The following is a 14,931-nucleotide window of genomic DNA, read 5'->3' as shown; positions in this document are numbered from 1 at the left end:
TATATTCCGTAAGCATTTGCCATGTATGTATATGGCCTCCACTTTTGCATGCATATGCCAGTTAGGCGCATTATATGCCAACCAAATTTTAGGGCATATGATGTTATATATACGCTTGTTATGCGATTTAATGTTTGCTGGGTCTTTTCTCATTGATTCGTGCAAAACAACGGCACTCAACTCCATTGTAATTCAGGAACAACTTGAAAATCGTGACTCTTTCGCAATATATGACCGTAGTACCGAATGCTTCGCATACAGCCGATACACAAGAACATCTTGTTGGATTGATGGACTTGCTATCAAAGCGACGAGAAGAATGTTCAGCCCAGAAATTGATGGACAGTGAAGCAGCATCGACATCATATCGAATTTCAGCTTCATCTAATATTAGTGATAATGTGGATGACATGAATATTGAATTCAACTATGAGTAAACCGTCGATGAAGCGAAAACTTTCTTCGACAGAACAGAACCAAATTCGTTGTTCTATACATCATTAAAATAGGCCAGCGAGAAAGAACAAGTGAGCAGTGTAACAAGAGATTGGTAGTCAGCAAAACACAACCTGGATGATATCAACTATCTCTTTTTCATATTTACGAGCTAGAGCTAACAACTCTCCCATCTGCATAGTGAATGATAAGACTTTCCATTTCTTCTTAGCAATGAAAATTATATTCCGAAATATGAAATCGAATTAGGGACCTAACGAAGCTAAATTGACAAATGAGTATTTTGCCGTTCACTTTACTCCATTCTGAAAAAAAACACATACATAAACGAGCATACATTTCTTTTAAACAAAATATCGTAATATTAGGCTGTCAAAAAAGTCCTACGGTATTCCCGCGAGGTGTCGTTGTAAGCGCGTAGTTCTAGTTGTATTCATTGTATCGAGTCATACTATAGCTTGTTGGAAAGGTATTTTTGCGCGCTATAATATAGTCCTCGCAAATATGGAGCAAAATAAAGAGATAATCCGACATATTTTACAGTACTACTATGACAAAGGCAAAAATGCATCTCAAGCTGCCAATAAAATTTGTGCAGTTTATGGACCCGATACAGTTTCCATTTCCACTGCACAACGATGGTTTCAACGTTTTCGTTCTGGTGTAGAGGTCGTCGAAGATGCGCCACGCTCCGGAAGGCCTGTCGTCGAAAATTGCGAGCTGGGGATAAGTCATCAAACCGTTATTAACCATTTGAAGAAGCTTGGATTCACAAAGAAGTTCGATGTATGGGTGCCACACACGTTGACGCAAAAAAACATCTTTGACCGTATCGACGCATGTGAATCGCTGCTGAATCGCAACAAAGTCGACCCGTTTCTGAAGCGGATGGTGACTGGCGATGAAAAGTGGGTCACTTACGACAACGTGAAGCGCAAACGGTCGTGGTCGAAGCCCGCTGAAGCTGCTCAGACGGTGGCCAAGTCCTCATTAACGGCCAGGAAGGTTCTGCTGTGTGTTTGGTGGATTGTCAAGGAATAATCTATTATTAGCTGCTTCCCTATGGCCAAACGCTCAATTCGGACCTGTACTGCCAACAACTGGACCGCTTGAAAGTAGCACTCATGAAGAAGAGGCCATCTTTGATAAACAGAGGCCGCATTGTCTTCCATCAGGACAACGCCAGGCCACACACTTCTTTGGTGACGCGCCAGAAGCTCCGAGAGCTCGGATGGGAGGTTCTTTTGCATCCGCCGTATAGTTCGGACCTTGTACCAAGTGACTACCACCTGTTTTTGTCCATGGCGAACGAGCTAGGTAGTCAGAAGTTAGCCACAAAAGAGGCCTGTGAAAATTGGCTATCCGAGTTTTTTGCCAATAAGGAAGCGAGCTTCTATAAGAGGGGTATAACAGGGATTGGGAACAAGTCATCGAACAAAACGGCGCATATTTGACTTAAAACAGATGATTGTAACTAATTTTATGAACAAATGAAAATTCAAAAAAAATACCGCAGGACTTTTTTGACAGCCTAATATTTATTAAATTCACCATTTCTAAATTCAATACAAATCCAACGCTTATTGGCAACACTGAAAAAATCGGCTTTGTTTACAAAATTTCTCGAAATCAGCCAATCAGAAATCAGAACGACTGACAGAAATTTGGTCCGCAAAAGACCCCCTATTGTTTGATCTTATCTTATGGCGGGTTTACATTAGGGAGATCTATAGCTATAGATGGATTTTTTCACGCGAAAATAGGTGTAAACGGGTGAGAATAAATATGATACACTTATTCGAGGTATATATAACTTGAATAAATTCAGCATATGTAAACGCTTGTGAATTTCTCACTGGTGAGAAATCACTAAAGTTGGATGCAGTTCTACTTCAGGTGAATAAATTCACCGAAAATATGAATATATTCATTATAGAAGTTCACGCTAGTGTAAACGGTTGATGCGATTTCTATAAATCTCATCATATTTCTTCACATGAATATATCACTAGTCTAAACCCACCCATAGCTCCAGATCAAGTGAATCGTACACTATCGCAATACCCGAAATTATCGATACAAATGAATCTCTGCTAACCGCTACGGTGAACATGTATGATGGATACGGTAGACCATATGCTTATAGAGCAGTTCTCGATTGTGCCTCTCACACAATCTATATCACGAGTGATCTATGCAGAAAGCTTAATCTGCCAACGACTAGAGTTAACTTCGAATTCAGTGGCATTGCTGGCTAGGTGCACTAGTAACATTTTCATCGCGTTGTTCAAACTATAAAAATGTTGCACATTGTGTAGTTTTGGGTCGTTTAACATCCGAAGTGCCACTAAAACCCATAGACATCAGTCAGTGGCCCATTCCTGATGCACTGATACACTTGACTGATCCACAGTTTCATTACCCGAACAAAATCAGTTTGCTATCGGGCAATAAGTTATTTTTCGAATTACTCGAACCAGGCACAATTCGCCTCAGCACCGATAACTCTACCACTGCTACAGAATAGCTTCGGAAATTTTGGGAGCTGGAAGAGTGTAACAAAATATCACCACACTTTACTGATGAGGAACACTTCTCCAAGCACACAACTCAGGAATAAACGGGACAATTTGTTGTTCGACGACTCAAAATGCAGTACGAGTTGATGAAAAGACGTATAATCTAGGGAACTCGAAATTCCCTAGATGCTTGCTATGAAGGCAAGGCTTTTCGCTCGTCCTCTCTCGAGCGCTTCGTGATTAATCTAGGGAACTTATTTCCCTAGATGTCGGCAATTGAGGCCTAAGAATCACGGGTTCAGTTAAAGGTATCTAAGCCAGGGAACCTATTTCCCTGGACTGGTTACGATCTCTTACGGGCTAAGCCCCTTCCAAAATTCCCGTAATCACGAATACGTTTCAGAATCAGACGGCTCCAGATTGGTCCGTCCGAGTGAAACTCGTAACTACTTTCGGATGGGAAATTTTTGGGTATGTTTGTTATACCTTTTACTCGAGCTCCTTCCTTGTTAGGAGCTCTGGCCTGGTGCGTGGCGCTTGGTTGCCAACGCTGGTGGGTGATTTCGGATTTTTGATTTAAATAGTAAGGTCCGATGTTAATTAATTTACTTGGACTTAGTTAATTGTACATGAAATTAAAGATTTAACTTTAGAAATGAACCTTGTTGTGGAACTTAGAAATTGAACTTATTTGAATTTGGAAATTGAACTTATTTGAATTTGGAAATTGAACTTATTTGAATTTGGAAATTGAACTTTAAAATTTGAAATTGAACTTATTTGAATTTGGAAATTGAACTTGAACTTTAAAATTTGAAATTGAACTGATTTTCTGGGCAAGAATCTTAAGATTATATACCCGAGATTCCTACCCAGCCTAAAATTGTGAGGGAGAAAAAAGATCTCCCTCCCCTGCACAGACAACCGAGCCGTGGTTTGTCTATCTCCTATTTCTATCCGCTTGTTTTGCGGTCCTTCGCCCTCACTTAGAGGGTTCCATAAAATTCGGCTGCCTGATAAATCTTATTCTAATCTTATCTACCAGCGTGGGAATTTCTGTTTCTATTCCTCCACTACGCCACCGCGTAGGGTCTCAAACAAAAACATTTGCATGCGTCATAAATGCTGCTTATCGCTTAAACGCATGCGTTTAGCGTCCTATTCTTTCTTCGGCCCTTCGCTCTCATGCGATAAGGGGCGAGACCATGCGGCTAGCAATTTGCCTTCCGCACGGAAACCTAAACAAACATATCATATTGCACGCTCTTTTTTCTTCTTCGCCCTCATGCGATAAGGGACGAACTTGGCTAATTGCCGTCAATAAAGATGTTCTAGTCTGACGCATCAGAACCTAAACAAACAAGTGCAAGATGTTATTTTTGTTTTTCGTCTTTCTTATCAACATCTGGTTGAAAAGAACCTAAATTTGTCGAACGTATTTATCGTTCGCCTAAGCTGAGTCAAAACATAACCCGCTTGGGTTTTATTGAAATTGCTATGTGCCTCTTCGCATAGCATTCATGTGGTGCAATAAATCACGCGTTATCTTCTAAGCTAAGGAAGAGAAACAGTCCCTTTTCGCTGGTATTGATTGTTTACATCTGTTTTGAAAATGCGCCTATCGCGCAGCATATTTATTATGCGCTTATTTGTGTTTGAAATAACTTTTATTACCGGCCCTGCTAACTGGGTTCGTAACAAGACGGGACAATAAAAAAGGGTTGATTAATGGTCAGCTGCATCCCAATAGGAAGTATCCCGTGTCGGGCACAGGTACAGATCATTGAAGACAGCAACATCACAATTACGAAAACACTTGTAATACTAACCTCGAGCCAACCGCGAGTAATCGGTTACATATTACTAACATAGTTATAAGGCAAACATTGTCGAAATATTGAACTCCCGGCCCCGTCAGGTTGACGCCATATGAGCCTTAATAAAAATATATATTTTGGATAAAAAAAAAAATAAAATAAAAAAGGGTCGAATAAACTGTACTGTTCCGTTAAAAACGGTACGTTTGGTCAGCCTACTCCTGGAAAATAAACCGAAGCGACGATGACAACGGTTTCTCTCTTCTGGAACCTCCAATTGTATGGCCACGATGTCTCTGTTGATGAATTCTGTGATGGGTTAAACTCTAATGTTATCCCGTATAACAATTGCTGCTCTTGCTTTTTAGAACGCCGATGGCCGGAGTATGGAGGAGTACCACGAATTGCCGCAACTCTACGGCGAATCGTGAAAGTCGCCAAGGTTGGACGAGTGCGATGGGTGAGACCGGACACCAACTCCGCAGAGATTGTGATCGCATCGAATCCGGCGAAAAATAACTGGTAAATTTGGGATAACACATCTACATCTTTATATATAAAAAAATGTTTATTAAAACATAAATACATTCTGCAGAATGATCAATAAAATGAACAAAAACAAATGATTTGGCACTGAAAATTGTTGATAATTGAAATGATAATCTAATTTCTAAGCAAATAATTCAAAATTTGAACGAAATTCTTGTGTTTGTACTAAAATCCCAAAAGGCGACATAAGGAATGTTTTTGTATGATGATCGGTTGATAACTCTTTGTGCTAATGTGCTATTAAGGAACACGAGTGATAACTAATGAAATGTAGCCGTTGGAATGGTACAGCTCGTCACGTTCGTCGATGTAGCTTGTGTTCCGGAGTGGTTTGTAATCTTTGAACGGATTGACTGCTGCACGTTTCACGAACACCAAGTCCCGCTTTTTGGCCGCTCGCTTATTAACCCTTTGTACAATTGCACAATCCTGACAGGCTTCGTCCCGAGTGTACGACGTGAAAACGATGGGTATGTTGACGAAACGTAACAAACGAGCTAAAGTTGTACCCCAGGATTCTCGATTGGAATCGACGTATTCGTGGAATCCACAATTATAGCTAATCACCAACTGGGGGCGTCCCAGGAACTCGTTCGCATCCAGCGTATGGTACAAACCCATGTGAAAGCGCATTTTAACGGTTCGAGCACCTTTAAAGGTTAGCTCAACATCTTCCTTGAAGTTGTAAAGCTGCGGTCCGATGAAATGCACAATAACATCACGAACCTGTGGCAAGTAGGTGAAAATAATCGCGCAAATATTATAATCGAAGAAAAGCAATTCATCCTCGGCGCCGACTACGTAAATAACCAGCGATTGTTGTAGCTCTAAATGCATGTTGGTAGTATACAGTGCGTAGAGAATGGAACCGACGTGCGAATAGTTTGAAACATACTTTAGGTCTTTAAAATCTTCAGCAGTTTTCGGTGTAGACGATATTCTAGTTTTGTACGCTGTGTTCACAAGATCAAAGGAGTTTTTGGGGAATGTGCTCAGCTCAAATGCCGTTAGTTTTGGAAAGTTCAATATATCCTCATATTCTGGAAAGTCTACGGGAAATGAAATGGAATTATAACAAAGTTTATGTGTTACCACAAAAACACACCTGCATCTAGCAACAAATTGACTCTATACATCTCGCACCATTTAGCATGATTTTCAGCATCTTGCAATCGATGCTCTTCGCTGCAGTACAGAACCTGGAAGCAGGCCTCACATCCCTTCAGCTTGGAAGAATCATACTCGTAGCAAACCCGACAAATGTTAGGGAACCGTAGCAATGTATGTTCATGGCGGTGTAATTTTCGCCGCAACATGGATATTATCATACTTTCCGCCAGCGATATGGCACATTCAAGATTCCGTTTAGTACTTCCAACAATATTGCCGGAATCGTCTCTTATATCCAGGATATGCTCCACTCGTTTCGTAGTCAGAATTCGCATTACAGACCGGCAAAAGTCCTTGTGGTACTTCCAGTCTTCCTTTTGGTGCTGCTCACCACAATACCCAATCATGCGGCATCCTTTACAAAAGCGCAACTTTTGTCCAGTCACCGTCAGTCGATTGTGGACGTTTCGGGTGAAGCATATGTTACATCGCGTTGGGTTAAAGTTATTGTACGGTTGTTCATCCATTATTTTAAAGCCTGAATCGAGTTTCGTGTTACAATTAAGAAAACATCAAATTTCAGCGCTACTACCGTGGAAAATTTGTGCGTGATGTCTGTATTCCTCCGTAAGTATGAGAGTGAAGATCCAAACAAAATAAGCATGAAATCTTTCCTTTCCCAGTACTGATATTAAAGTGTGGCTGTACCCATGGTGCGTATAGGAGATGGGAAATGTATGATGGGAAGATTTCTAACATAAACGAAATTGGTGACGTCACAGGTTTTGTTTTTTCTATGTTACTTTTCTTATAATAATCCAGTACATAAGAAAAGAACTGTTATTAAAAGTAAAAATAATCGGATAAAAATGAATGAACTATAATTTTTCATAAATTAATGCTAGCGTTCAAAATCACAAGGGCCCAACTGACATTGCAACAGAAACTGAAATTTCAGTATTATTGTGGTGTTCTAAACTTAATTAAAATTCAGTTTTACCTCTCGTCAAATGTTAGGTTTTTATGATTCTTACGTTACAATTATATTAATTGAACTTTTTCATATTAAAACAGCTAAAAGTACAAATTACACAAACAGTCGCGCTTTGTTTTTCTCAATTTTCATGGATTTCCTGTATTCCATCTTATTTTGGAAAGAAAAAAAGTCACAGGAGGTTGTGTCCGAGACACGACCGCATAGTTGACGTAGGATTCCGTTAAGCTATCTGTTACATGCTGATTTTGGTTATGATTGAAAAATAACATTGTTAAACTCTTCGATAGTGATTTGGTGGCCCTGAAAAGGGCCGTTTTGTCTGGTTGTTAAGTATTGTTTGTTCACTCCACTAATGTCCATAACCGAGTGATAATGATAGAAAGATGGTGATTAGTAATTTGATAGTGCGTATCACGAATATAGAGAAAATATATTTAAAATGGAAAAAGTCATTTCATTCATAATACTTACTTTCTGAGTGTTTACTCAACCGATTTCCATTTTCGCTTTAAACCCAACGGAATACGATGCTACATGCTTCAATGCGAATTTCAATTGGACATTGATATGAAATATCACGAAACAACGAACATATGAAACGAAACAAACGAACATATGAAATTTCACGAAACAACGCACATAAAAGGGGGTCTTCGTAGCCTAATTGGTTGCGTGACCGCTACTAAGCGAACGATCATGAGCTCATAACTCAGGGCCCCTCAACTGACCATCTTTGTGTGTTATTCTAGCTACGATGTCCACGCAACAATCATCATGTGAAGGTCTGCTGGAACTCTGGAACTATTAATAACCCAACAAAGGAAGCCTCATATCAACAGTCCCGCTGTGAACAGCCCAACTGTGAACATTCGAACAATAGCTATATTCTTACACCGAAAAAGGCGACATGTGTTGTGCATCGATAGAATAGGAATTCACTTACGTCTAAACGACTACTGTGTTATAGATAAAAACAAATGTTTATCGATAGATAGCGATACTCTTACGCCTCAAAATGGTAACAGTGTAGTATACAACAAAAGTTATCTTAGGATAAAAAATGTACACGAATGAATTCGGCTCTGTTACAGCTGAATTGCTAAATGAGCCTAATAGAATAAATTGTTGGGAAAAAAACGAACATAAAAGCTCCAAATTTAAATTTTATTTATATTCTATCAAACATAAGTTCTATTCAGTTCATTAAAATATAATTCTTCAATTAATCCATCGAAAGATTCTTATTGGAACGAAAATAAAAAAACACTCATCCATCGCTTCATCGCTTCACCAGCACGTTTGCAATAAGCAATGTCCACGCTTGTTATAATTACCACTATCCATTTGTGCGCGTCGTTAGTTAAACAATCGACCACGAGGGTATCTACATGCTGATTTCCCCTAGACACCTTGGATTTGAAATCTCTGTTAGGGCATACATGTCAGTAGAAACAAAAGCTCCCCCTACTTTCATGTAATTGCATTGCCGATTTCCCCCATGCAGCTTGATTTTGATGTCTCTGTTATGGAATATATTTCGATGGGAACAAAAGTTCCCTCTACTTTGATGTGCCGGTTTCTCCGTATCTTCAATTTCGACCAATCAGAACGAGGTATTTCCGTTTGGAGATTATTTGATTGTTTGCTAGTTAGTTTAATATTATATTAATATATTATCAATTGTGATGAATTGTTATGGAATGCTCAGATCGATTGATGCAAATGTCTCGTAAATTCATCAGGAAATAACTGACCAATAATTGTAAGTACATGAGCCGCCGCATGTGTCGTCAATTTCGACCAATCAGAAGTGGATATTTCCGTTAGGATAGGGGTTGTGATTTTCCAATTTTTCGATGGTTAGTTTCATGACATATATAATTTTATTCAATGTAAAAAATTGTTATGGAGTGCCGAAATAGATTGACAAAAAAATCTCAACAATCCATCATGAAATGACTAAGCAATGAGCGTTTGAAATTGGACAATTTTTACGATGTGCTTGATTTTCGATTTTCAATTTGTACCCCAATATGTTCCCGAAAGACGTAATCCTACGTCAAAAAACGCTTCAAATCATGGCAGCTAGGTATAACTATTGAAACCGAAAAAGAAAAAAATTAAACATTCTAGTTCGTGACATGTTCTGTTTTTTTTCCAAATGATGAATGTAATACCATGGACAGACATACAACTGTACTAGCGCTGTACGTGTACAGCGTTGTACAGGTACCACGATAGCATGACACACATACTTTGATTGTACATTGTACCGCATGTCAAACTGACAATCAGAAGTTTGACCACTTTTCACCAAATATTTCAATGAAAAGGGTTTTTATTTAGCGTCTGAACTATCAAACACAACAAACAAGTTTACAATTTGAGTTATGACCTCAAGAGAAAGTCAAGGAAAAGAAGGTTTACCAATTGTTTTTATTCAGTTTGTTCATGCTATCCACCACTAACCGTCTATGGCGCTGCGCACAGTACAACTGTAGCCATGTACAGCGGAAAAATAGGTCGGTACAGGTACAGCGATTGTACCGAGTTGCTTGCATGGTTCTAGCGCTGTACATGGTGACAGACATACAATTTTCGAAGTACAACGCTAGTACAGCTGTATGTGTGTCATAAGTATAATGCGCCCGGTGCCTTTTTGTGCCACTTATTGCACACACTTCCATGGGCAACGGCACATTCGAGTACTGTACGAGTATTTCACGTCATTCGCCATACGGGATAAAGAAGTTTGGGACTTTAGATTCATGCTACGCGCAGCTGAGAGACGAGAGCAATGACGTCAAGAGAAGCTTTCGCACCCGGGGCGGAATAGTTGATTTGCATCCCCGCCAGAAAAGAAGAAACATTCGCACCCGGGGTGGAAGATTCGATTTGCACACCTACCTCCACCAGAAAAGGTGAATCAATCAAATTTATTCAACTTATTGGTGATCTACCGGAAAAATTACAGACATGCGGCGCTGCGGTAAAAGTGATGCTGGTTTACGTTTCGCAGTGTCAAACCGGTAGTAAATTTGTGAATGTTAGTAGTTATTTCCATAAATTACAATGTTTGAATCATTAAAAATTATCGTGAATATGATGAGATGGTAAGAAATTTTATTCTGAACATTTCCATATGTAACATATTACTGTTTTATCTATTTCAGTTGTGTAAACCCAGCAAACATTAAATCGCATAATTTTGCACGTGCCAAGTCTTACAAGAAATCCGAATAAATCAGAATATATAATATCAATCAAAGTATGTATCGTGTATATTTGAAATCGCATAAAATGTAAAAACTCGATTTTATATACCATTATCAAATTAAGTCGCAATTCAGTATAATAAACATCAATTTTATTATGTATATTGTCGTAAAATAAATTTAATCCGCATCATATGCGTATATTACGCTGATGTAGTTTATGTGTCGTATAAGCGTATAATTTTAATCGATTCAGTACTGTAGTAAATCGTGTTGCATGCTGAAGAAAATCTTGGAACAATAATCATATTAGATCCTAATAAAGAACATATTACATCATATTGAAATGTCAATGAAATTCTGATGCACTTGAAAGTTTTAACCGCTGTTGAATTAAATTTCAGATAGCCGCGCGAGATAGCTGGTGGATGATGATCCAGACGACCGGAGTTCGAACCCACATCGGAGCAGTTTTCACTAAACATCAATCTGTGGCATTTTAAACATTCATATTCCACTCCTAACACAAGTCAATCAAACAATTATTATTTCTACGAACATATACACTCATATATAAAAATGGCGATCCGTGAGGTTGTAATAAACATTTCACGAAAATATTTTGCGCCATTTGTTTTTTTCTCATGTCTGTAATATATCGTATAGGAGTATGGCGAAAGTCGTATTTGGTGCTTTGACAATTCATGAATATATTCATATTAGATCGCAATTCAATTCCAACATAATCGCTATTATAGCCGGTCAAAGTTGCATATTCATCCAAACAAATTCGGTAAGCATTTTCCATGTATGTATATGGCCTCCACTTTTGCATGCATATGCCAGTTGGGCACATTATATGCCAACCAAATTTTAGGGCATATGATGTTATATATACGCTTGTTATGCGATTTAATGTTTGCTGGGAACTGTCAGTATTGCGAATGGCTGATCCCAAGAAACAAGTTCGGAAGCATACTCAAGAGCAAGCTAGAAAACAAATAGTTCCTGCATGCAAGAACTACACTGAAATGTCTGAAAGTAAAATTTACTTCCGTGTTCCACCCACTAATTACACGGTGTATCAAAATTGAACCCGTTTTGTACACCTTTCGGGAAATCGAACAGAAAGAATTTACAGCGATCATTTCTGCGATGTGGATTTTAATAAATGTAAGTAAATAATTCGATTTTGGATTGAAACATGCATCGCAACAAATTTGTATTCAACAGGTACCCGACTAAAATTGAAAAATCATGTTGTTTCTTCTGTGAAGTTTACGTCTAGTAACCACGAAGTGAAATTTGGGAGAGTATGCTGTGTAGCCGGTTGTCATACTAAAAGACGAAGGTGTTTGAAAACATTTCCAGTTAATAAGTTAGTGTTAACAAGTTGGAAACTCGCGCTTGGGATAGCAGTCTCTTTAAGTATGGTGGGCTGGATGATTTGCCACCATCACTTCATGAAAACTGACTTTCGAAAATGTATCTTTTTCACATTTCATAAGTATCAAATAAGACATTTCATGATTGTGTATTTTTTACAGCAAATACAGTTTCATCTAAGACGATTAAACCGTTGATACGGATCCAAAAAGATGTTTCGCAGGAGAGAGACCCGAACAATTACGAGACAACAATTACAACAAATATGTAAAACATATATTAAGATCAACACAGATGTACGTTACAACAATTCTATACTCAACTTTGAATGAAACCCGTGGTTCAGCTAATGTTCAGAATCAAAGGATCAAAGTGGAATCATCAATTTTTAATTATCAAATCAAAGCTTATCGAAGTGGATGTTCGGAATGTCTTCTCTCTGACCTTCTTTTGACGAACAAAGAAGTTAATACATGGATCGGATTACCGTCACTAAACTTGACTAGAGGAGATTTGTTTTGTTCAGGGAGCACTTTCCTAATGTAACAGTAGTACTTGATTGCATAGAGCATATTCTAGTTACAAATGTCGACGAACGGTCAAGTTTTTAGTGGGAGTACACCTGTTGGTTGAATATTCTTCGTAAGCAAGGCATATTTCGAAAAATAGAAAGAGTGTTCCGCGAAATGCATTAAACTTTATATACCGCCATTTAGCCGAAGTGGGAGGCTATCTCCATTAGAAGAAAGCAGAAACGAAGCGATCGCACAAGCCCGTATACACGTTGAGCGAGTCATCCAGCGTATCAAACAATTTGGTGTTCTGTGTGATACTATCACCACTAATATTCTGGCTTTTTTCGATCATATAATGTATATCATTTGTGGTATTGTGAACCTCACCCCACCTGTACTGAAAGATGATAAATTTAAAAAAAAAAGTTGTGAGCTTCGACTTCACGAAGATTACGAAAATTAGTGCATTCATTTCGTCAACCCCAAGGGAGAGCGACACATCAACATCTCCATTACAACCATCCATCGATTTGCCATCGAGCCACATCTTATTTTATGAAATCTTTGTGATTCTTCTTTCCATCTATTCTGCGGGCACTAATTTCCAGCAACAAAATGAAGGGTATAATTTAAAAGGGGCGGGAGTATTAACGGAATGGTTCACAGTTTCAATGGACTGAATTACTAATTGCACAGTTTCATATTTATTTGTTCAAGATAATAACTTTTTAACAATTTTTTCAAACTACAAGCTTTTTAAGTTTTTAACCACATTTTCAAAAAAAAGTTTGATCGAAGAGAACACCAATTACAAGAAAATTTTGATATTCCCCAAGCCTGTATCACATCTGTGTAGCATAAATATTCCAACATCCGATATCTAAAAATATTTAATGGTTGCTTAAGTTGCTGTGATGTTTATGTATTCATTATACGTACCGTTCCATATGTAGCAAGCGGTTCCCGGAATAAATCGCCACAGAAAACGACTGCAACAGAAACCACCGCTTATAAAATGTGTAGTAGGCTATAAATATTGTGGCGCGGTATTGTATTTCAAAACAAGAATTAACCGGGCAAACGTATCGCCCCAGGCAAACGTAACGCCCCGGGCAGACGTATACCGTCCGACGCTCGCTAGAGCTCGGTCGGACATTGCTAAAGGATCGTATCCTATGTTTCAAACTAACCGGGCAATCAGTGGATCCCAGGTTTGCGTGCGAGACACCGCCGCTTCCGACGGCGGGTCGGCGGTGGACTCGGATTGCGTCATCTTGGCGGCATGGGCCGCCTCGATTCCTTATCCTCGCCAAATGGGGACTTCGTCCCCATTACATTGTCCTCAGAATAAATTTCGAAAAACGAGAACAAGAGAATAAATTTATAATAGAAATGTGAGGCACATGATGTTTTTCCCGCGCCAAATATTTCTAGCCTACTACACTTTTTCTAAGCGGTTGTTTCTGTTGCAGTTGTTTACTGTGGCGATTTATTCCGGTCACCGTAGCAAGCATGCAATAATATGTTTGGATTTATTCGTTCCTGCTTTGAAGTGCTTCCTTCTTTTGGGGGGGGGGGTTGTTTCCGTGGTTCGATGACTGGCTTCAATGGATAGCATATTGTTCCCATTACTCCTCCAACCGATACAAATTATGCAATTTCTTGCAAACATGGCATGTCCTCTTTTATAGACCGGACCGATTCCTCTACGTAATCCAACATATACACAATTGTGATGTTGATGTCCTTGTCTTGATCTGCGAATTTAGTAGCGAAAAAAAAATCGTTTGATCTCTGTTATAAGATATGCGATATAAATATTGCTTTTTCTTACCTGGTGATTTACTCCCCATTCCAAAAAACTTAGATTTTTCCGAAAAAAAGGTGGCCGAAAGATTTATAAACACTCTGTTAAACGCTAATTGACGGATTCGGTTAATGTGTGCATCATTTTGATAGTTTAAAAATTAAACACAGATGGCGCATCGAGCTTTGCGTTAGATCGCCAATTCGTATTAATTCGGTTCATTCTGCACCCCTAAAAATTGCCACAGTTTGAAGCGTTTTTTTTTTAAACGAAATTGAATACGGGAAATCCTTGGAAAATGAGAAAAACAAAGCGCGACAGTTTGTGTAAGCCGTTTTAATGAGAAAAAAGTTCAAGTAATTCATTTCATTAAAATTTAACATTTGACGAAAAGTAAAATTAAGTTGTAATTAAGTTTAGAACACCTAAATAATACTGAAATTTCAGTTTCTATTGAAATGTCAGTTGGGCCCTTATTATTTTGAACGCTAGAATTTTTGAAAAAAAAATATAATTCGTTCATTTTTTTTATAACAATACTTTTCTTATGTAGTGGATTA

At 38.5% G+C, this 14,931-nt stretch overlaps 1 protein-coding gene across 2 annotated transcripts; it reads right to left on the bottom strand.

Annotated features, from left to right (window-relative positions):
• Window positions 1-884: 884 nt before the first annotated feature.
• LOC129779611 (uncharacterized) lies at window positions 885-7,126 on the bottom strand. 2 transcript variants are annotated; one of them, XR_008743721.1, is made up of 4 exons: window positions 7,044-7,126; window positions 6,447-6,989; window positions 3,462-6,390; window positions 885-1,176 (listed from the first exon to the last, which is right to left on the bottom strand). XR_008743721.1 is itself a non-coding variant. In XM_055787187.1 (3 exons), exons 2-3 carry the CDS (start codon window positions 6,976-6,978, stop codon window positions 5,582-5,584), a joined length of 1,341 nt encoding a protein of 446 aa, XP_055643162.1. In that variant the 5' UTR covers window positions 6,979-6,989; window positions 7,044-7,126; the 3' UTR covers window positions 2,024-5,581. The 2 variants fall into 2 exon arrangements, 1 of the variants encoding a protein (XP_055643162.1); XM_055787187.1 differs by lacking the exon at window positions 885-1,176 and having other exon boundaries at window positions 2,024-6,390.
• Window positions 7,127-14,931: the final 7,805 nt, after the last annotated feature.

The sequence above is a fragment of the Toxorhynchites rutilus genome, chromosome 3 (assembly GCF_029784135.1).
Source record: "Toxorhynchites rutilus septentrionalis strain SRP chromosome 3, ASM2978413v1, whole genome shotgun sequence".
Classification (NCBI taxonomy): domain Eukaryota; kingdom Metazoa; phylum Arthropoda; class Insecta; order Diptera; family Culicidae; genus Toxorhynchites; species Toxorhynchites rutilus.
The sequence above is the reverse complement of the archived record's forward strand: the minus strand, read 5'-3'. Positions and strand labels throughout refer to the sequence as shown.

Excerpts from the sequence above, each read along its gene's own strand:
- LOC129779611 (XM_055787187.1), bottom strand. The coding sequence starts at position 6,978 with ATGGATGAACAACCGTACAATAACTTTAACCCAACGCGATGTAACATA. Across the intron at positions 6,391-6,446 it reads CAATTTGTTGCTAGATGCAG|ACTTTCCAGAATATGAGGAT; the intron begins GTGTGTTTTTGT and ends CATTTCCCGTAG.